Source organism: Buceros rhinoceros, unplaced genomic scaffold (genome assembly GCF_000710305.1).
Source record: "Buceros rhinoceros silvestris isolate BGI_N320 unplaced genomic scaffold, ASM71030v1 scaffold6442, whole genome shotgun sequence".
Lineage (NCBI taxonomy): Eukaryota > Metazoa > Chordata > Aves > Bucerotiformes > Bucerotidae > Buceros > Buceros rhinoceros.
Genome location: NW_010398203.1, coordinates 9,695 through 32,251, shown reverse-complemented (window position 1 = coordinate 32,251; position 22,557 = coordinate 9,695). Strand labels below are relative to the sequence as shown.

Below are 22,557 nucleotides of genomic sequence, written 5' to 3'. Positions count from 1 at the left end.
GTAGGGAAAATAAAGAGAAACATTTCCTTTCGGTACTGAAAATTCCTGACCATTGCTCGTGTCTGTCAGAACTGTGACTGCCCCTGGTGGGAGCGCTCAGACCCACCGTTTCTGGGGAACGCTGCTGAGTTTTGTCGCAACTCTGAATTTTACATCCCCCCTGTTTTAATGGGTTGGGCCGTCTCAAAGCGGACAGAAGAGGGCGAGGCGTGAAGGGGAAGTTGGTTGTAATAATCTGTGTATTATTTAAGCTGAGCAGTGCAGAAGTGATTTCGGTTTTGAACTGTGATGAGCCTTCTGTCCCGCTAGGCTGTCTGTGGTTTGCCTGTTGGCACCGTGATGCCGGTGGTTGCATGGAAGGTCGCAGGTTGCTTCAGTAGCTCCCTAGCTGTCGGATTTTTTTTCTGGTGTTGGTTTTGAAAACCATGTCCTTCTCCTGGTAACTAACTACAATTGAAGGAGTTTTAGTTTGTTTTAACCTGCAAGTGTTGGTGATTTCAGAGGCTGACAGCGGATTAGGGAGTCCCATGAGGGGGGAGAGAGCAAAGCAGCTCAAACCGGGGCAATTAGAGGATGCTCTCAGCCACTGGTGATTTAGATTGCACTCTTTGGAGGGCAGAAATGTGAAGTTCTTGTGGGGTTTTGATATATACTTTTAAAATTCTCAAAGCTTTGTGCATTTTCCTTTTAAACTGAACATTTCACTTGCTGTGATGCTTTAATTTCTGCTCTTTACTGCCTCCCAAACTTTCACGGTTGAATCAGCCCCAACAAATCACTCCTGAAAGAGCAAAGAGTGGCACCACGAACTGATGTGAGGAGTGTAGTCAGACACGAGACCCTCAAAGGGAAGCGAGGCTCCCCAAAAGCCCTTCAATGTAGACTGCATTGCTTATTTAATTGCTTTGCATCTTCAGTAAACTGTATCTCAGTTAATTGTAAGATCCTGGTGTTGTAAGAATGAGAAAGTTGTGCCTGTTACCACAGACACAGTTTGAACTGGGCACTTGAATTTTGCTGGAAGCTGGGGGCTTGTTCCGGTTAGGATTGCTGCGAACTGAATGGCAACCAAGCGCAGGTGAAGATGTGTAGGAAAGGGTTTGCTTTCATTTAATAAATTGTGTATTATCCTGCCTTCAATTCAGCTGTAATTTCATTTTTGGTTCTATTTCAGTCTGATTTTTACTTGATGGGATTTTTATATGAATTGTTAACGTCTGGAATGTGAAAAAATCTAAACTGTTCCTGTGTCAAGTCTTTTATACTTTCAGGGTACAGCTTCACGTGCAGTTAGTGCTATACGATAGGAAAAACAGGACTCAGTTTGGGCTGGAAGTTTGGTCTGTATGTGTAAGACTGTTGTATTTTTTCCTGTAGCAGAAAGATTTGCAGCACAGACCTTCTGGATCTCCACAAAGTTCGCCTCAGTGCATTTCCCCAGGTTTGTACTAAAGAATGATTTCTGTGCTCAAGGCTTATCTGTTCGATTGTATTTTTTTCTTTAATATGTTTTAAAGGCTATACACAGTGTGTTATTGAAGTATAGAAAAGGTCTCTTTTAATAAGATGGCTTCATTTTTTTTTCTATTGGGAATGGCTTAGAGGCTCCTGGCAATCTCCTGTGTGTTTTTATCTGTTTATCTTTTTATTTTTCTTTATACCTTCTTGCTGCGTAACCTCAAAATATCATGGTGGAAAGGGATCAATAAGCTAGTTTTTCATTGATTGTCTATTCTCTGGCCTCTGAAAAGACTAGAACTGTGAACTTTGTTTTACATCAGATTTTCATAATTGTCTATTTAAAACTTGCCTGCAGCTAGTGGTTGCTAGAAATCTCTATCTAAGACAAGCTGGCACTAATGCTCTGAGCAGAAATCTTTGAAACAAAGTGGGAAAAGGGATCTGGGAGACAAAAAAAAAAGAGAAGAGCAGTTCTGTTGCAGTGTGGGCTTTGAGATAGCTTTTTGCTGCTGGAAAAGGCCATCCTGGCCACCGGTGTGTGATGTAAATGGTGTTTTAATTTGTGGACATTATGAGGTCTGCATGAGGAGCTTCTCGGCTCTCAGGTGACTGTAACTAGAACAGCACGATTTTCTGCCGTGCAGTTGTTCTGTTGGTTGCTTTGGTAGCTGTAAGAAGCACAGGGGTGTCTGAGCGTTGCTGCGTGCGTGTTTCACGCAGGTTTTCGGGTATCGTTTGACTCACATTCAAGGTGCAGTTTTATATGAAACGGCCCTTACTGAGAGGCAGCACAAGGGGAATGATTGTTCTAAGCAGATAAGCAGCTGCTTGCGTTACTGAGAATGGGTTTGTGCCTTTAGAGGAAAGTGCAGAGGCTAAAATAGGAAACAATAAGGAATAATGAAAATAGGAAAAGTTGGCTGTGGGGCTTGCGGTTGGAACAGCTCTGTGGTACACAGTCTGGTCTGCTGCGATAGGCGACCAGCGATCGATGCGGGCTCTCAGCAGTGTGCAGACAGTGCGAATTGAACTCAGAAAATGGCTTTTTGCTGCTGCAGACTCTGCTCGGCAGCCAGGACCTATTTTCCATAGCCAAAAGCAGAAGCTGATGTTAAAGGAACAGCTAATGGCATGGGCATGGTGCGTCTTTACCTGCAGTGCCAGCAAAAAGCACCAAAGGTCTTGCAGCAATGTGAAAGAGAAATGCATTTTGAGAAAGGTATAAACGTGGTGTTCGTGTCCCCCATCCCCCTCCCCGTTTTGCCCCTGGAGATTTTTAGATTTGGCCTATCGTTGTGGAACAGAACTTTATGTTCTTGGCTTGCAGAACGCAGAAAGAGAACTTGATGGCTGATGATTTCAGTACGTCCCCAAATGGAAACAGGAGGACATTTATTATTAATTCCTTGTTTAAGAAATCCGCCTTTACAGTTCTTTCTAATATCTGCTTAGTCTGCTTTAGGGACAGTGGGCTTGGAGCTCATCACTGGAGGTGGTGCAAGAGGACTCCATTTAACCAGTTTGTTGTAGACTGGGAATGTGCTCTGTGTGTAGACAGCAGATTTCAAACCCAAACTGGGTTTGGGAAAGGTATTTCCAGCAGGAAAAGCTGTGATGATATAATTTCTGTTAAATGTCATTGATGAAACCCCCCTGCAGCCTAATACGATTCTAGTCAACCGTTCCAAGGCAGATGAACTGAGACAAGCAGATGTAGAGTGTGGGATATCAAGAAATGTGGAAAAACCTGTTTCATGAAAAGAAACACGAACACCGTGGTTTAGCTATGTTGTGCTGAGCAAGGCAGAAGTGGGGAGGGAGAGGATTGTTGGTGGAGGTGCACCGAGGAGCGAGACTGAGCAAGGGGAGCTTTGGAGGATGGGTAGGCACCAGTGTTTTTAGGAGGAAAGTAAACTGGCGATGCATAAACCTTGGCTGGGAACTGGAGACCCTCCGGAGCTGCCCCCAGACCAGCACTGGCAGAGGAGTTGGGTCTGGGTGTCAAAGCTGGCTTGCAGTGGCAGAGCCGTGGGTTCAGGGATCCGGGAGATCTCTCCCACTCCCATGTCCTTAAAAGCACTTTGGCAGAAGGGCAGCTGCAGACCTTGTCAGTGCTCAGTTTTAAAGCTTGCCTGGCTGATTCTTCATCCTCGAGTTCCCTGAAGTTCCTTTTTTAAAGGTTGTATTTTGTCTCCTGCTCCTTATCATTCATTACAGACATTAGTGCTAAATAATTGTATCCATTTTTTATAAGTCTATTACAGGCTTCCATGTATTGTGTAATAGTGATTAAAGTCTTAAATATCTTTCCAGTTCACAGTCTGCCTAGATTTAAAAAGCATTAAAAAGCCGCAGTATTAAAATCAAATTTAGCTCTGGTATCTGTGCTGTTCAGCCTCTGTGCATGCAGATATAAATCACTGCGGAGCAATAAGCACCGCAAAGAACTGGTGGGTTTTAGGTGATCTCAGATTTTTCTCGTTTGCCATGAAATGTTCTGTGCCCTTATAGGGGAGGGTGTGAATAATTGTGTGTAGGTTCTAGTGTTTTACTAAAGGAGAAGATACTTTGCAATTTCCACACTAAATGGGCACAGTAGGGACCAATTTCCTGCACTTCAGACCTGCTGATTTAGCCAATACAGTAAGTTAAGTGGCAGCTTTACATTTCTAGAAGGATCACAGGTAGTATAAAAACAGAGCATCTCTGGGGCCACTTTACTGTGCCAAGTCGGAGGGCAGCCGGTAGTGAGCATGGGGAATACAAATTCAAAAAGCAGCGGCAGGAGCAATACGATTCCAGCTCACCCCGAGCTGTCTTTTTGTGGTTCCTTTTCAAGAAAATGGAATGAGAATGTTTTTTTGGACAATGAGCTCTTGACATCCAAGATCCTGTCTGTTCTCCGTCCACATTCAGAACGAGGTTTGAGAGCAGGCGATCTGCACTGTACGCCTCATTTTCTGAGTACCAATTCCATTTTTGCCTCTCTAGCCGCTTCTTTGAAGGAGCAGCCCCGAAGTCTTCTCCTGGGACCGGATGGCACCCCAGTACTCTCACGGAATCTCGGTATGACTGTCGCCCAAAGAGGAAATTCTCAGTCTTCACTGAATACTGCTGGAGCTGTTAATAAATTTGGGTAAGTAAACTGCTTCTAATTCACCCCCTTCTGCTGTCTCCCTCCTCCCCAGCGTGGAAAGAAAAACAATTAAAGAACTAAAGCCAGAACTTACGTTAGCTTTCAAGCTCAAAAGAGATTCATTGAGCTTTTAATGCTGAAATGCGTTTATCTGAACAGAAGCTATTTTTTTGCTGTTTAAATCACCTTGTCTTTAGTGCCTCTCTACTATGTCAGGAAAGATATCGTATGCAGCAGGGCGGTATTTGAGTATCTCTGGCTAGGTCGTGGTTTTTATGGGTGTATTTGTCTTCAGACTTGTTGAAATTCAGTAAATCTCTTCTGAGTTCAGTTATTCTGGGTTGTGCTGGTCCTGACTAGGGTAGGAGACAGCAGTGGGTTAAATGGCAGGATACCTCGCTTAAAATAGGAGACTAATTCAGAGCTCTCTGCCGGTCTAAGTAGTTCTTTGCTTTTTGTGTGCCACAGTTATGCTCCCTCCTCAGTGCAAGTGCCCTTTGTGCACTGGTCTGGCTGTGGCTTGTCACCAGGTGATGTCTTTTTAAATGCCATTCCAGAAGGCACATACTAGTCCGTGCTACACTGACGTGACTGTTTAAAGTTGCAGTGCAATAAATAGCTTTTGTATATTTATGTGAAGTTCATTGCACTGTGGTTTAGGAAGGAGGCTTGGTAAAGTGGTTGGTTGTTTGGTTTTTTTTTTGTCAAGCAATTTAAAAAAAATGTTGATGTTCTGTTTTGTTCCCTTGGTCTAATTTCTTTGGCCATTTAGACTAATTTCAGGAGACATGGATGAAGGGGATTCAGGCTTTATAAGATTTAAGCAGACTTCAGATGATGTTGTCTCGCTTGCACCCTCAACAGCAGACTCCATTTTTCTGGAAGGTATGGAATTTCTGTGCTTTTCAGGATTTTTATAGCATTTCTTACACGGTCTTAAAGCAGCACTGAGATGTTGTTGTAATTAATGATGGTAATGAGGGATATGGTGGGAAACAATAATAATCGAAATTGAATGTGCTTTTGGTCTAGATGCATATTCTGTGTCCCTGCGAAGTGAAATAGAAACAGATGCTCATGAGTTCGAGGCAGAGTCTTGGAGTGTGGCAGTGGAACAGTCTTATGGAAAAAGGCAAAAGAAAGACGTTATAAAAAGGCAAGATGTCATTTATGGTAAGAGCGTTTGTTATTCTTACATAACTTTTCCATAGTGGCACTGTTTTTGAAACAGAGCAGAAATAATTTTTGTTGGCTCCCATTTTGATTTGAAACATAAAACTGCATGAAGATTTTCAAGTCTGTGACCTGCTTTAGTGTGCATAAGTTCTCCTGTGAACGCTTCAAAGCAGCCCACAATTTCATTCCGCAGCAAAGCCCAGCTACGCCGTCAGGGAGCAGCTCAGCCGCAGCTGGGAGATGTCATTAAATGAGCAGGGTCAGTCGCTGGTTGGGAGATTAACAAGGCAAATTTAGGAGCTTCACGCGAGTGATGCAAAGACTGTGGTGAAGAAGGTGGTGCTGATGGTGGCTCTCGGAGCCTGCTCTTCTGCATCTCACTAGTCACTGCACAGCCTGTCCATGACTTTGGATTTTTTTTTAATTTTTTTATTTCCCCTTGCCCAGAGCTAATGCAGACTGAAATGCACCACGTCAGGACACTGAAAATCATGCTGAAGGTCTACTCCAAAGCCATGAGAGAGGAACTGCAGTTCCCCAATGCAGTCATCAACAAGCTCTTCCCCTGTGTGGATGAGCTGCTGGAGCTGCACGGCCAGTTTCTGCTCCAGTTAAAGGAGCGGCGGAAGGAGTCCTTGGAAGAAGGCAGTGACCGGAATTATATAATCCAGAACATCGGAGACCTCTTGGTAAAACAGGTGTGAACCAAACTGCACCAGTGCTGTGGCTGCTGTCACAGTTCTAAAAAGCTGATTGTGAGGTTCAAGGGAGCGTAAAGATTGCTTTAACACTGGGTTTATCTTCCCAGCGTAACGTGTGAACGCAACTCCCAGGAGCGTCTCTGGTCACAAGCCATAGGAAATGTTCATTAAATGTTCTCGGGGCATGTTGTGGGATACGCAGCTGCAGATGGTTTCGCTCTGTTTTTTTTTTCCAAAAGTAAAGTAACACATTCCTGGTGTCCATCCCAAACGTGGCTCTCCCACATTTGATGCTGAGCCACTTGGTTCTGACCTTTTATAAATGCAGTGCAGATGCTTTGAACTCATCGCAGCTTTAGCACCCAGGAAAATTTCTTTCACTTATCGTGACCATTTTTTGCCCTTCACCTTTCACAGTGCTCAGGTTTTTTAAGTGCAGAGGCCCAGAAATCCTTTTCTTAATTCTCCTAATGGCAACCATAATTTAGGATTTGGTTATCTTGTGGTATTCCAAGCTCTCAGATGTCACACTGCCTAAATCTCTCATTTCTGGTGTAGAAGAAGTAGAAAAATTGAAGAAATAACTCAGATCCCAGTTCCCATAAAACCACGTTAAACATGGGTCTTGCACTGGAGGAAGGTTTACTCTTCATGATTCACGTCTTTCATTCTTATATTTTCAATTAGTTTTCAGGTGAAAATGGGGAGAGAATGAAGGAAAAATACGGTGTGTTCTGTTGTGGACACAATGAAGCTGTTAGTCACTATAAAGACCTGCTCCAAAGCAATAAGAAGTTCCAAAACTTAATAAAGGTAAATAACATCCAGATGTCTCCTGTTCTGACCGTGCAAAACATACTCGACCACTTCAGGTTTTATTCTGTACTTAATGATCTCTTGAATTTGAATGAGCAGAGTTAGAGGCAGGTTCTCGTTATTTGAAGGGTTGTAGCTTCTGGTCGTTCAGATCTTTGGAGCTGTTTGGACACAGAGCCACTATTGGCAGGTGTGGAATTGGGGGCAGGCTCTGGAGAGCACCCAGGAATGGGGAGCAGAGGATTTGTTTGTTCTCTCTGTGTAAATTGGCTTGATAATAAATTAAATCAAGGAACTACTAGAGAAGCAGCAGGTACCTTTAGTCAAGTTTTTCCCACTACATCATCTTAAGACTGGCTCCGGGGTGGTTTGTGGATGTGCTGTGCGTCGCACTGTGCGATTAATAGGGAGGGCTGAAGAGACACGGCCAGAGTGGCAGCCTGTAACCTGAACCTCGATGGCCTTGCCCAGGCCTGAGGATGCTCATTTTCCAGTCTCCAGTAAGTGATACTGGGTGAACTTGCCAGCATAGCTCTTCTTAACGGGGTGTCTTTAAAAGCGAGAACCATTCACTTTCAAGGAACTAAATAAGCAACCAGGGTTTTAAAATACCAAACCTCAGTCCCTGTAAAGAAAGACCTTGGGAGTGTATTTGCTGTCAGGATCGTGCTGTTGCTGCAGTCAGACCGTCGGGTGGGGTTCTGCTGCGTCGCAGCCTTCCCTTTCTCACAGAGATGAGTTTCTGTAGCTCAGCCTCCCGGTGAACATACGGGGTAAAACTAACACGGGGTTTGTTCATGACTGACCTCGTTTGGCTCTTAAGTGGCAGGGTCTGGGTTTGAAGATGCAGCACTTTTCTCTGGATGTAAGGACTGATCCTATTGTAAAAGGCAACCAGTTAGCAAACAGCTCAGCTTTGGAACTTTCTCTGCTTGCTTCCAGATTTAGTTAACAGTAGTTGAAAATAACGCCTAAAATATTTTCCAGTGCTAAAACCGATTTTGTTTAATGTTACCAGGAGTTTTGCTTTGGTAAAAGAGTGCAGCTAAGTTGGTGGTGGGGTGCCAATTGTTCGAGATTGAGACAGCAAATGAGTGGACGGAGAGGCGAGGGCATTAGAGGAGCAATATAGACAATGGACGTGATGAGTCTGTCTTGTTTTCTAGAAAATCGGCAACTGTTCCATCGTGAGGAGACTTGGTGTTCAGGAGTGTATCCTCCTCGTTACCCAGCGCATCACCAAATACCCCGTCTTGGTGGAGCGTATCATTCAGAATACAGAAGGTAGGTTTAACCTTTCCTAGAAGCCTCACAGCTGGTCCTTTTTCCCCCGTGTTTTGCATGTTCTTTCCTCGGACAAGGAGGGACAGGCTGGTGCGTCGTCACTTCTTTGTTAGGTGAAGGTGCTGTTCTAGGGGCAGATCCAGGCCAATCTCACCTCCTCAGGGGGTCAAGAGCAGCTTTCAGGTTCAAGTCCACAACCACAAAAACATAGAAGTTGAGCCTATGGGTTCATTAGAGATTCAGAGCTTTAGAATATTTTATTTTTAACCTTGAAGCTCTTAGGAAATGCTGTTAGATGTTTAGTCTGGAACCGTCATGTTAAAATAGGCTCAGGTGGCTCACACTCTGGAGTCAAAAATGTGACTGATGCTTCTCTTTTCTTTTAGCTGGAACTAGAGATTATGAAGAGCTGACCCAGGCCCTTAGTTTAATTAAGGACACAATCACTCACGTAGATGCCATGGTAAATGAGTGCGAGAAGGGGCAGCGCCTTAAAGAGATTATGCATAAAATGGAACTAAAATCATCTGGGAAATGCAAGAATGGGCTCTTCTTCCGGAAGGATGACATGGGGCAGAGGCGGCTTCTGCTCGATGGGATGCTCTACTGGAAAGCTGCATCAGGGCGGCTCAAAGGTAAAGGGCCAGGACGGGGAAAAGTAGGACTAGGAAACAAGATACTTATATTTATTAATTTTTTTTTTTTTAGTAACTGTTTGTTTACTGATCGATTGAGTATAAAATAAGATGACAATAACCTGCTTGTCTAATGGGATATTGGAGGAAATAGCACTTGTTCTATTCTTGGCGCGTCCAATAAGCATCTCTATAATGGTGCATGATAAGGTCCTTACGCTGTTTGCTTATTATCTGTCTGATCTGCTTTCCAATTCAAGAGGGAGGTCTTCAGGCAGATGACAAAGCTTTGAGTCATCCTGACTTAGTCTCCTGTGGAAAGGCATTATCTTGTGCGAGCTCTGGTTCACACTTGGAAAAACTGTGTCATGTCAACCCCACGACACCTTCATCCTGCCCAACAGCCGTTCTGCCAGAGAACCAAACCAGGGCCACCAGCGAATATCCTAACAGCTTCGTTGCCCAGGTGTTCAAGGAGAAGCTTCAATGGCTCCTAAAAGGCAGCCACGAGGAGGTGGTGCTGCAGTTCCAGAAGAATCTGCTGCTGAGGGAGACGTGCTTCCTTGCAAGGGTTGGAGTTGATGTGCAGGATGCCTGTGTAGGTGCTTTCAGGCTTTGAATCAGCTCTATGTGTATTGTGCTGGTCCTGCACAATGGGAAGGCAGTAGCAGACCCGGTGCTGCAAAGGTTGATGCGCTAGTCCCTGACCCACAGCAAACTGAAGTCAAGGGTGTTTTCTTTTTTCAGTCTGGACCAGTCTTTCTGCTTTAAAATCTTTCTCTTTTTTTTTTTTTTGTTTCTGTTGCTGTAGATATTCTGGCAGTCCTGTTAACTGATGTCCTGTTGCTCTTACAAGAAAAGGACCAAAAATACACGTTTGCGTCAGTGGTAGGTGTCATTCTCCCTAATTAATACATCCACTTAGAGAATGTGTGAAAGCGACAGGAACTACAGAAGGAAATACAGTTAGAGATGTCAGGTACTTGTTTCAGTAGGTTCAGAGGGAAAATTAAGTTAATGAAGCAGCCAGCAATTATAGACTCCCTTGTTCTGAAGCAGCTGCGGTACTTGTTGAACCCCTCTTGCTGTCTCTTCCTGCACAATAGTGTTCCCATGTTCCCATGTTCCAGCTGCCTCGTCTCCCGTAGTTTTCTGTGCCTTGAGCGTGTAGTGAGGGTCACTGTCACTGCTGCTCCCTTTCTTGTGCTGTGACTTTCCCTTTCACTGAGCTTTCTTAGGCTGCTATTTTAGACAAGTCACTTATGTTAAACATGCTAGAACTGGACTTAGAAAGGTACTGACAGGTACCTCCTGCTTCTGTTTGTCAATGTGAAGGGAAGGAATCATCCATTTCGGTTAGGAACATGGTGACCAGGGTCAGAGTAGCCTCAGGTTGCTGGGGGCAGAGAACTTTCCTGAAGTAGATGTAATAAGCGCTAAGTGCAAATGTAATTACTGCAGCACTCTGGAACACTCAGTGGATTTGCTTGCTTTTCTGGGGCATTTCCACAGGTATCCTCAGAGTGTACATTTTGTCCTGATCTAGTTCAGCTGTGGCTATAAGACAACCAGTAACAGAGAAACTATTTAATGTAATTGTTTTCTTGGGTGTATTTTCTTCCAGACATTCACATTAGAGCTGAATTCTAATGGCAAAAGCATTTTGGGTGACCTCAGGGCTGTAAAAGCAACTGCTTTTCAAATCACCCTTCTGCTAATGCGCAGAATGGGGGCACTGTCACGAGTCAGCCCGGCTGGAGGTTGGTTCCTCTTGAACAGCATTAGGTGAATCTCTGAACAATAGTTCGTTTAATGGCATTGACTCTGACAGCCAGTGGTAGAGCCCTGCTTTCCACAGCACATCTGAGCTGGGAGCAGAAGAGCAAGTTCACAGAGGGGAAGAACACGCTGTTCACGTACAGTGTCTCGGCAGTTGGGGCAGTTTTACGTGACTGCTGTTGCTGTGAGCAAAGTGTGAGTGGCTTGCATCGAGGCTAAAACAGGAACATGTCTACGTCTTCGTAGCCAGTATAGCTGCTCCAGGGTAAGGTCGTGCCCTGGTTCATGTGTCCCCTGGTCATTTTGCTTTTCTGTGAGCATGTCACAGTTGCTTGTGACAGTCCCCAAAAGCTGACCTCTGCTACCTGGTGGGGTGTTTTCCCCTCCAGTAACACGCTGTATACCCTAACGTTTCCTTTTGTTCTCTTCTTTCACTTGATATATGTCATTAGGGTTTTTATTATCTTTTTTCTAATTTTCTTTGCCTATTTTTGAGCCTGTTCTTGACTTCTAGGACCCAGTGGGAATCCTCAGGGGTTTAAACTGATAGGTGCTTTAATAATCAATCAGGCACCAAGACCTCACGTGCATTCTTCATTCCATGTTTTGATCTGTGGTTGATGAGTTAAAAATGACAGTGTCATAAGTGTCACGTTTATAGCGATAAAGTTACAGTGTTGTGATGTCCTGGCTCCTGGTGGCCCTGTGTAAGCAGGAAGATGTGGGGAGTGAGGAAGCACACACCCTAAAGAACGTGTGTGATGTACTGCAGTAAATTACATTTTGTTTTACAGGACTCTAAACCACCAGTTATCTCCTTGCAAAAGCTGATTGTAAGAGAGGTAGCTAACGAGGAAAAGGCAATGTTCTTAATCAGCGCCTCCTTAAAAGGACCAGAAATGTATGAAATTCACACAAGCTCGAAAGAGGAGAGGAACTCCTGGATGGCCCACATCCGCAGAGCAGTGGAGAGGTAAATCGGGAGCAACAGCGTGAGGGCTGCGTTCCTTGCTCGTCTGCCTTCTCTTTGCGGGGCTCAGAGGTGTAAATTTACTGTAAAAATCCATTACCTTACACGTAAATCAAACGTGTCTGTCTCCTCCTTCGTACAGCTGTCCTGATGAAGAAGGAGGAAACTTTATGGAACCTGAAGCGGAGAGGAGGCTGGCTGAAGCACGAGCTGCGAAGTTAAGAGAGTTTCAAGGTAACGACTTAGTTAAATATTCCACCGACTCTTCCCAGCAGCATTTGTGATTTATGACCATCTTATTCTTTTATCACACCATGTGATCAAGTTTCTCCTTCATAAGTCTTTCAGGAGACTTCAAGATTATACATGGTTAAGTAAGTCTAATGAGCTTTGTATGTTCCCCTTAGCTGTTAATTGTGTCTCTGCATTTGATGCTCTGACCATAAAACGAATGGCTTCCAAACTGCCCGTCATACTCTGAGGGGATGAGGAAGGCAGAACTGAGTTTTTTTCCTCCTTTAGAGCGTTTGAACATGAAAGATGACCTGATTATTCAAAGCCTGACTGAGAAGCAACAGATTTATCTGGAAATGTCTGAAATGAATGGCTTTGAAGACCATTCCCAAGGGTCCCGATCTAGGCTGCTGCTTCGGGGGGATATCTCAGAAAATCTGCAGGGAGAGGCCATTCTGAAGTCCGCAGTGACAGAAGGTAAATCCCAGCATTCACTGGGATCCAGGGGTGGGGGTAAGCACGAGGGATCTAAGAACAGTCCTGAAAATTATCCTGTAATAACATAATACTTTTATGTAACGCTGTCCAGACCTCCTTGTTCTCAGAACAAGTCTGCAAGGTGGGTACAGCGTGCCTGTGCTTTTGTGTAGAGAACCTTCTCCACAGCTCTGATTTTTTTTTATTTCTAAGGATCAACCAGTGGAGTCTTAGGATGAATCTATTCAGATGGGCAACTGAGTGCTCTAATAATACACCCCCCCGAAATATAATATGATAGGAGGGTTATATATTGAAATAGCCTGTCTAAAGATAGTGCATTTAGAAAGAAAATAAGCACAAACATACTTTTTATTTTAGAGGGAAAAAAAAGTACCAAACACTCAAGGCTTGGTAAAGTAACTTGCAGTCAAGGGAGAGGTTGTCTTTGTATGTGCAATACAACGAGCCTGTCGTGAAGGGAAATTCTTCTGTACTGCAGGAGATCTCTCAAGCTGCCCCATCTTTTCATGTACTTGATGGTTGAATTTATGGGTTTTTAACTTGTTTGCATGATGCACTTGTCTTGCTGCACAGACATGGCTGTTTACGTGACACGTTCTCCTCTTCCCTAGCTGAAAACCTCCAGAACCTTATCTTCACTCACTTAGGCAACGGATCCTGCCAGCCCGAAGATGGCTCTGGCTCGGGACTCCCCAGGAGAGCAGAGACCTTTGGAGGATATGACAGCAGTCCCTCAGTTTCACATAAAAGTAAGAAAGGGACCATTCCACATTCTGCTGAGCTTCGTAGCTCTTCACGGTGGTTCTCTCTGCAGAGAATGAGAACAATGAATTGCATGAGGACATGATGTAAGGAAGCTTCACCAGGCTGAAAAGGAGGATAAGAGCAAATTCTAGTGCTTGGCATTGGCATGTTGTATCGTTTTTCGTCTGATACCAACGCTAGAGAGCAGAGTAGGGCCCTCGGTGTTAGCCGAGGGCATTACCTTAACCCGTGCTTTCTAATTAACACAGTTCCACACAGAATTTTGATTTTGTTGAAAAGACCTGAAAACAGGAAATGTGATTTCCGCTGCCTGCTTTTACTGAACTTTTTTCCACTTTCTTTTGTATCTGCACAGTCACCAGAGGGCTGGTGAATCCTTAGATAATACAAATGGTCCTTTCGGCACTGGCACTGTATCAGTTAATTGATGAAATGAGTGGAAATACTAGATACTATTAATCTCCATTTTTGCTTTGTGCGTTTTTTGAAAAATAAAATGGTCCTTATTCACTGGTGGTTAATCTCTAGAACGCTCTCTGAAAGGCTCTATATGTCTGTCTTGCTGTAGGTGCTTTATACAGCAGGTTTCCAGCTCCCCCAGCTTCTTGCACACTCTCAGTGGTGCTGCTTTGAGTAGAATGTTTCTACTAGTAAGCGCTCCCTGTGCAGAGCTTGCGGTTCTGGTAGCCGCGGACGATCGTTTTCACACCTACATTGTGGCTGCTTTAATTAAAACAGTGTAACAGGATTTGAGCTTACTCCCTATTTTTCTTAACCCGCTCTCCTCAAGTTTTTAGACTTTTCTGAGCAGTCCTGCTCGTCAGTGTTGTCTGCTCTTCCACAAGACAAGCCATATTGGTCCTAATTTCAAAGTCACACGATTTTTCTGCATGCTCTGCTGCGCAGTGAGTTGTCACAGCGCTGTGCTGGTGTGAGCTGCTCGTCCTCCACTCTCCTTTCAGGTGGCAGTTTTAGGAAGAACAGTGGTGCTGACCAGAGGCAGTGGGACTGGAGAGGCCCTGCAGGAACCTCGGATGTGCAGCTCCATGACCTCCCTTCTGACGCAGAAGAAGGATCTCAGACCGTACGTTGGGCTTATGCATGATTTAAATGCATTTACACGGTGGTGCAGGAGAAATCTTGCAAAACAAAAAGCTGTCGTAGCTGGTAACGGAGTTCGTCTGCCTGTCAGACTGCTGGACTCTGCTAAGGGCATTTTGTGGGGCGAGTTGATAGCTTAGCACTTGAGAGGCACGATCGTGGGGGTTTGTACTTGTTCACGTGGCGCTTACCGTTAACGCTGCCTTTGATGGCCACCCATCCGTCTCGGCCTGCCCTCTGATTGAAGTGGGTTTGATATGTGTCCTTCAGTGTGTGGGAGCAGTCTCTGCTCCAGCAGTGAACGCTGTTCCCTCATGAGATGAACCCTTCCAGAATGTTCTGGCAGTGCTACCAGTGCCCAACAAGCGTCTCTAGTGCAGATCTTGGTTTTGTCTTTTTTGCAGAGTGAGGTAATGAGGCTGGATGACAGCAGTGGTTTGCAGCCCACCGTAGAGTCTCAGGTATGTTACTTCTGCTCTTAGGAAATCTGGTGGCAAATCGCCGTATTAGAATAATGGCGTGCAAAAATCAATCAAAAAACAAAACCACAAAAAAACCTCGGTAATTTTAATGGAACCATGAGCACAGGAACAGCCTGTACCTTATGCCTCTTAATGCATTATAAATGCAGAGATAAAACAACAATGGGTTCCGGGTGCGTAGACACACGTTTCTAGCTACTCTTCCCGTATCTTTGGTGGGTTTGCGTGTTCTCAGCTCATGGATAAAACTTGTCCGAATCTCCTGTGAGGGCTGTAGTGAGTCAGTGCTGGAGCGTGGGAGGAAGTGACCAGTAAACAGCTCGTGTGAAGGAACCTGGTGATGAGGATTTGCTCCCAGGAGTCCCAGTGAGAGTCACCGGGCACCGATTTACATCGGTGCAAGGACTAATACGCTGAAATTCATTGTGCCTTGCAGAGTGCTCTGCTGGCTGCCTCTGTGTTCGAGTACCCCCATAGCTGCGCCTCCATTGTGTGTGATTTTGTACAGGTGTTGTTGTGTTCACTGTTTAAAAAGAAAAAACAAAGTCTAATGCATTGGAACAGCTCTGTGCCAGTGTCTAATGCCTGTCTTCCTCCCCCTGCCTCCCCTCTTCAGCTTGTCCAAAGGATTCAAACGCTGTTACAGCTGCTCTTCAGTCTTCAGGTAAACGACTATTTACTATCCAAGAGGTTAGTTAGGCGTTAAACGTGATAAAATTTATGCAGGTGTGGAGAGGAGCTACCTTGAAAATACCCCTAAAGCTAGAGTGAAGTGCAGAGACCTGAGACTCAAGGAAACTCACACTCTGTCTGGTATTTTGAAGGAAGTGTTAGATCTGTTGTCTTAAGTAATTGTTCCCTTTTCCCCCACTCACTTAAAAGCAATTCTTGTGCTACTCGACGCTCAGTCTGCTCTCCGTGCTCACTTCCTCTTCAAATGGTGTGGATACAGCCACGGGTGTCTGTATTAGCTGTTCTTACTGTAACCTTCTAGTCAGAGCAATAGTTCTAGCTGCAAGAAATGTGAATTTTGACATAGGTAAGCATAACTTATTTGTGTCAGGAATGCGTCAGTCCCCACGGGCTGACCGAGCTGGAAGCGGGCTCTGCTCCTGAAGACAGAACTCTCTGATCTAATCTGCTAGATGCTGCTGTCTTTTCTTTAGCTGTGCCTGGTTTTTGAATGTGCTGAACTTCTTCCCTCCCCTCCAGGCAGTGATCTCGCAGCAGGACAGCTACATCGAGGTGCAACGAGCCACCATGCTAGACCGGGAGAAGCAATACCGGCTGCAGTCGACGCGGGGCAATCTGCTGCTAGAGCAGGAGAAACAGCGGAACTTTGAAAAACAGAGGGAAGAACTGATGAACCTGCAGAAACTCCAGAGCCAGATGAAGCTGGAGCAGCAGCGCCTGGAACGGGAAAGGAGTCGGCAGCAGCGGGAATTTGAAAGCACAGAAGCTCGGCTGCAGGAACGCGAAGAGGAGACTCGGCAGCTGAGAGAGAGGTTGACTCAGGAGAGGGAGGAACTCGAGAGGCAGCGAGAGGCCTATCAGCATGACCTGGAGAGGCTGCGGGAAGCGCAGAGAGCAGTCGAGAAAGAGAAGGAGCGTCTCGATCAGCTGAGGAAGCTGAAGAAGCAGAACACAGTGTCAGGCACGTTCTCCCCAGAAATGGGACAGGTGAGGAATTAAATTTTCTTGGAGTTTTATTTCTGTTAACCCATTTGCCTCCAAATTAAGGTTGCCCTTTTTGCAGAACTAACCCATGTTTGCGTTTTACTGGGCTCCTTAAACCACCCTCTGAAACAGCTGGTGATGGCTGCGCTCAGAGACACCAGAGCTCGGCAGTTCCCCAGGGCCTGTGAGATCCCTCCCAGACAATTGGTGATGAGAATATTTTTTGAAAAAGACAGAAACAGAGAATAAGTTACTTTTGAGCGTGACTGACTGAGGCTTTTTAAAAGCAGACGCTGCCCTGTTGCAGCAGGGGATGGCAGCAGGGGTGCTATACTGGTAGTATTTTGTACAGTGGATTTCTGGAAACATTTCTGCTGTTTCAAAGTGTGAAGGTTGGGGTCTGATGAAGTTGGCCTTTTGTTCCTGTCCGTAAGTCCTGCTCTCTGCCCGTCCTGTCACCAGCTCATGCAGTATGCTTTGGAGTGCCTTCGCTAGGTGCAGTGTTAAGCAGTCTGGTGCTGCTGAGGTTCTTCTCGGGGTTCAAGGACTTAGTCTTGCTCTTCCTTCTGTTTGCCAGCATGCTTTGGGCCTAGTCTAACCTGTGGTATTTTTGACTAGAAGGTGCTTCGTGTTCTCAGGACGGAGGGTGGTCTCTCCTCACTGTGTGTGAGGGGTGGAAATACCCCTTTGACTGAGAACACCTTTCTCCTCCCATAGAGCCAGGTGCTAAGTCATTCCGTTAGCTTCAACGGAGAAGGGGCAGAACCATCCCTGTCCTCCTTGAAAGCCTCTGTGAGAGTGAGCGTCTCTGGAATGGACTACCTGGAGCGGACGGACCTGGTCCGGAGGGACAGCACCACGCTGGAGAACCGGCCGGCCCTCGCGCTGAAGAACGAAGTGCCCATACACCTCCTGAGCGCCACGAACCAGATTCAGAAGCCAGCCGCAGTCCAGCAGCAGATCCCGACGAAGCTGGCGACTTTCACCAAAGGAAGCAAAGAGAAAGGCGGGAAGAACAAAGCATCTCACAGGACAGACAGTTCAGGTACGTGTGTTAAAGGCATTGCTCATCCCCGCCAGCATCGCAGGGAGACGACGCTGCGGCTTAACCCACCGGCTGCCCGTGTGGAACCCGGGAGTTAATACGCTACAGATTGTTAGTGCTTACTGCAGTCCTGTTAAAATCCTCTCGCTCGGGATGTCTCTACTATTTAAATTGGAAATACAGCCCAAAGGGGCGCTGCTGAAACAGAGTTCTGTAATCCAGCAGGACAGAGCGATAGCGAGAGGCTGCAGACCTGGCTGTGAAACCTTCTTGCCTATCTGTAGTGTTGAAATAGCAAAACATAAAAGCTTGTTCTGCACAAGTGAAGTGTTTTGAGGCTGATTTTACCCCTCTCGCTGTCTGTCCAGAGCTGTAACGACATGGATCGCAGTGCCTTTCTTAGCTGCGGTCAGGCGTTAAACACAGGCTTGCAGGCCACAACTGAGATCGCGTGCGCGCGGCAGAGTTGAAAGGGGCTCGTTTGGTCACAAATAGAAGCAAGTCAAAATACAGTCACCCTGCCATGGTGCAATTTCTGCTGCTAACTGCTGGGTACCAAAGTAGTGATCTTTGCCAATGACAGGCGCAGCAAAAACCACTTTTTCTCCACCACTTAAAATAGCCTTGCTGCCAGCTTAGGGGAACAGCCTCTAATTCTGAGTTACAAAACCATCTTTTTAGCTCCGTTTAGGATTCAGACCTGGCAAGTTTACCCATCGCTTGGGCCTACGCTCCTATTGCGGACTCGGGGCCAAACCTGTCTCGGGCGGGTCGGGGGAATCTTTTGCACACTGTAGGAACATCTCTCTGTTGTTCCGAAAGTTTAGTACAATTGCAAGCGTGCTTGTGCTTTTGCCCAAAAATGAAGCCTGATGTCCTCTTACCCTGAACAGCAAGTGCTGCTAGATGGGAAAATAACGCTCTAATACCACATCTCCCCAAGCTGATTTTTAATAGCTCTTACATAACAGTCCCTGCAGTGAAAATGGTGTTTTACTGGAGTTTATGTGGACGGTACAAAACACAAATGTATTGGTCCCTCTTCTCTCCTGAGCCTTAGTGGATGCATGTTTGTTACGCCCATATGCAGATCTTAGAATAGACTGGAACAAGGTTTTCTGTACCAGAGGCAGAGTACTGTGTGTGGAGTTTGGGTTTTGCGACGTGTGAGGAATGTGCACTGAGAGGAGCTCTTTGGATGCGGAGTGGCCGTTTCATGAATTGCTTTTATTGTTGAAATGGAGAAGCTGACAGGCCGGAACAGCCGAATCAACGTGCTGTGCTGCCGAGCAGCTGCGAGGCAGATGGAGAGCAGAGACAAAAGCTGGTCACGGTTCCACACGTTGAAAGCAGCACAAACAGCCGTTGCTATTTGAACGCTGGGAGTGAGGGGGTTTATGTATTTCTTTTTCTCTGCTGTGCTTTATAATACTAGGTTTTACATCTGTGGTTGTCAGGGGCTGCTAGTAACAGTCCTCAGGGAAGAGGAGAGAGAAGGTGAGCATGGTCCAGACAGCTGAAGAGACAATTAAATAGCTCGCAGGAGAAGCAGCAGCTCTTTGTGGCATAGCAGCTTCCCTGGATACACAGAGGTGTCCGTTCAGCATGAAACAGAGACGTTTGTAAAGCACTGCTGGCCTCAAATGCTAATTTGTAAAATATTTTCTTCAGCGTCAGTTGATCAGAAGCAGCTGCTTCCCCCCAGGCTTATTGGACGAGAGGAGGGTGTCCTGAGGGGCAGACGATCAGCAAGCCCAGTCCTCCTGAGCAGCCAGACCGCTGCATTCCAGCCAGGTACGTCCCGAGCAACTTGCGTGTCCCTGGACACACGTCACGCTCCCTGCGCAGTGTCATCAGCCTCTCTTCTTCCGTTTTTCTCTATAGAGTTGTATGGCCCTGCCGATGCTCAGCCCGAAGCACTTTCATCTGCCTCAGCGAACCTGTTCAAGCCCAATAACGTTCACGTTCAGACCCTGGTGACCTCTCAGCCGAGTCCGTTAAACGTGGAAGATGATACCAGCAAAGAAGATGTCATTTTCTTCTAATGGTTTCCATTTAAAGATTAACCTTCTGACATACTGTTTCCAGAACTCAGGCCCCAGTGCTCAGCGTGGCAGAGACCTGACATGGATGTCTCCATCTCTGCCCGCTCCTGCTAGCAAGGACCAGACCAGGATTACTGTTCTTCGCTGGCTTCTCTGCCGGCAGCTCAGAATGAGGGCACAGTAGTAACGGTTTGCTTTTAAATTCTCCAGACGTGGAAATGTGTTGACACGTGGCAGGGGTTTGTCCTTTCCGAGTGCGTTCAGGTTCCCGTGGTGTGTCGGGGAACGGTCACTCGGTGGGCACCACCCTGTAAATTGTTACGGTTGATGTTGAACCGCCCAGATTCTTCTGTAAAACATTTTAGGAGTAGCCCCCCGAATGGCTGCAGATTTTTAAGTCCATTTTCACAGGTACCTGGTTGGTAATGGATTAGTAACAGTGCGTTGCTAACTAGTGTTGGTAACTAGTTGACTAGCAAGCCAGTCTTTATACAGCCAGGCATGGCAGACTGCGATACCTGCTGGAGGAGCCAGGACGGCGTCGCTGTTTCTGTAGGCAGTTCAGTGGAGCGCCGGCTCGGTGGCCGGCCACGGTGGCAGGGGGAAGGTGAGATTCTCCACAGAGGCTTCAGGGGTCAAGAGCTCCACCTGCTTGTGGATGAGAAGGGTTGGACGTGTGAGAATACCCAGCGGGGACGGAGAGTTGGACTAAACGCGCATTTCCTGGCCCATCGGCTTGTCTCCTTGGAGACATGGAGGAGCTCCCTGGTTTAGGTACCGGTTCCCACACAAAATGCATGAGTTGGTTCAGAATGAACTTAGAGACTTGGATTTTGATGTATGAGAAGCGTTTGAATGCAGTAATTTATTGTCTTGTCCAGTGCTGTTTTCTGCATCTTTTGTTTGTCTGTAACTCGTTGGGACTTGACTGCAAGTACCAGAAGATGTCAAAGCTGCTGTTCCTGCAGAGACGGCTCTGCAGCACTCTTGGGAATGAAGGGAATAAGAACTGTTTGGTTTTTAAATTAAAAAAAAAAAAAATCCTCGTAGCTAAGCCCGTGTTGGTTTAGCTGCTTCCAGCTGCCCCAGCTCTGATAGCTCTTGTTCCGTGGGTCAGGTCTTAGTCGCGGAATGGTGATGACATGAAGCGCTCTGCTCCGAGGGCGTTGCTGTAGCTTGCACAGTCGTTGTGGTGTGTTGTGTTGCTTCACCCTGTGTCGCAGTTCAGTGTCACACACGTCACCCAAGCACGTGTATCCCGGTATCTGCTGAATGTGACCGGTCAGACACAGTGTGCCCAGGAGAGATTGTTGAGAAGGTTTTATTACAGAATTAAACAAATCAGTGTCTCAGAGTTAAAAACTGGGGTTAATGCCTTCCAGAAAATGATTGACAACAGGTGTTTTCATATTTGTAACTCTGGTTTGAAGTGATTTTCAGCACCAGAGGGTGGAACGCCTGGTCAGTTCTCCACCCAGGTGCGGGGCAATGGCACCAAGCAGCAATTTTTCAGTCTCCTCAAAGCATTGACACTGTCTCGGTGGCTGAGCCCTCTGTGACATTATAACATTCTTTAAGGCCCTAACTTTGCTTTGCTTTAAAGTTCAAAAATTGTTTTTGTAGTTACAGTGCAAGAAACATTTTAAATATTTAGCAGAAAATACAGAGTTGATGTTCAAGTGGTGATAATTTGGGTTAGTGTCTTCAGAGAAGAAATTGAAAAATCCGAATTCCCTGGTGGGTGTGAGAGGGGAAGAGAAGCTGCAAATCCTGAATCAGTCTTGGGGAGCAAGAGCTCCTCACTGTAACACTGGGTGGATTTAAGGGTCGTCTTCTACTAAGTGATCTGGTATAAACCTGCAGCGATGGCGCTGAGTTCAGTGGGAGGAAACTCCAAACCCTCAGGCTTGGTACCAGCCTGTGAATCTCCCCCATCCCCGAGCGATTATTGCTTGGAAATGGGACGCTGCACTGTGGTACCAAAGGACTGAGGAGTGCGGAATCCTCGGGAGTGGCGCCGGCCGGCCGTGGCGGCGTTTGCAGGAGGCAGCGTTAGTGAGTTGTCGGGATACGATGGTGACGATGGTTAGAACACAGGTCTACTCTAGGTTCGTTTTCAGCATCCCTAAAAGCAAGGTTGGAACGGGGGGAAATTCTTCAGTTTAACGTGATTCCTGCTCCAGTCAACGTGTGCGATCCAGCAGCTCTACAGGACCCGTTTTTCCATCGGCTGATGTGGAGACTCCAGTTGTCTCTGACACCGTGTAATTTCTCCTGTGAACGTGCCCAGCATGTTCTCTCCTTTGGGCTGTGGTTTGGGCCACTCCTAGGAAGAACTTGGTGCCCCCGTGGCCTTAAATGAGCAGGTTTTTAGGAGATAGAGCCTAAAGTGAAGTTGCATCAGTGGAATAACCCCCCTCAACCAAAGAGGGATGTCTCTGGGTATTGGAAAACAAATTTTGGAAACACTTATTTAGTTTAATTTTGTGCCTGTCCTAAACTATGGGAGAGAGTGTTCCAGGGGCTGGAGGGGCTTATTTGGCTGCTTTATCTTCCGTGCAATGAAGGAACTCACACACAGGGCAGTGACATCTGGGAAATAAAGCCTGCAGTGAGGTCTCATTTCTTTTAATGTTTTAACTTAAATTTACTGTTCGATTCTCCTTGTCAGTGCTTCAGGTACATCCTGGCTGTTAGCAACGGGACCCAGGACCGAAACAGGCTGGGGTCGGCCGGGTCAGCAGGTCCC

General features: G+C 46.2%; 1 protein-coding gene across 1 annotated transcript in view; it reads left to right on the top strand.

The window, feature by feature from the left end:
- ARHGEF18 (Rho/Rac guanine nucleotide exchange factor (GEF) 18) overlaps window positions 1-19,808 on the top strand; it is a 20,140-nt gene extending 332 nt beyond the window's left edge. The window contains exons 2-21 of the mRNA XM_010131000.1: window positions 1,378-1,441; window positions 4,453-4,597; window positions 5,370-5,482; window positions 5,630-5,770; window positions 6,221-6,471; window positions 7,162-7,287; window positions 8,457-8,574; window positions 8,961-9,209; window positions 10,021-10,097; window positions 11,783-11,961; window positions 12,101-12,192; window positions 12,481-12,669; window positions 13,305-13,442; window positions 14,421-14,542; window positions 14,964-15,020; window positions 15,658-15,705; window positions 16,254-16,721; window positions 17,436-17,763; window positions 19,435-19,557; window positions 19,648-19,808. Of these exons, the coding sequence (XP_010129302.1) occupies window positions 4,530-4,597; window positions 5,370-5,482; window positions 5,630-5,770; window positions 6,221-6,471; window positions 7,162-7,287; window positions 8,457-8,574; window positions 8,961-9,209; window positions 10,021-10,097; window positions 11,783-11,961; window positions 12,101-12,192; window positions 12,481-12,669; window positions 13,305-13,442; window positions 14,421-14,542; window positions 14,964-15,020; window positions 15,658-15,705; window positions 16,254-16,721; window positions 17,436-17,763; window positions 19,435-19,557; window positions 19,648-19,808 (3,048 nt within the window). The 5' untranslated portion in view covers window positions 1,378-1,441; window positions 4,453-4,529. The remainder of the gene's footprint in view (window positions 1-1,377; window positions 1,442-4,452; window positions 4,598-5,369; window positions 5,483-5,629; window positions 5,771-6,220; window positions 6,472-7,161; window positions 7,288-8,456; window positions 8,575-8,960; window positions 9,210-10,020; window positions 10,098-11,782; window positions 11,962-12,100; window positions 12,193-12,480; window positions 12,670-13,304; window positions 13,443-14,420; window positions 14,543-14,963; window positions 15,021-15,657; window positions 15,706-16,253; window positions 16,722-17,435; window positions 17,764-19,434; window positions 19,558-19,647) is intronic.
- Window positions 19,809-22,557: the final 2,749 nt, after the last annotated feature.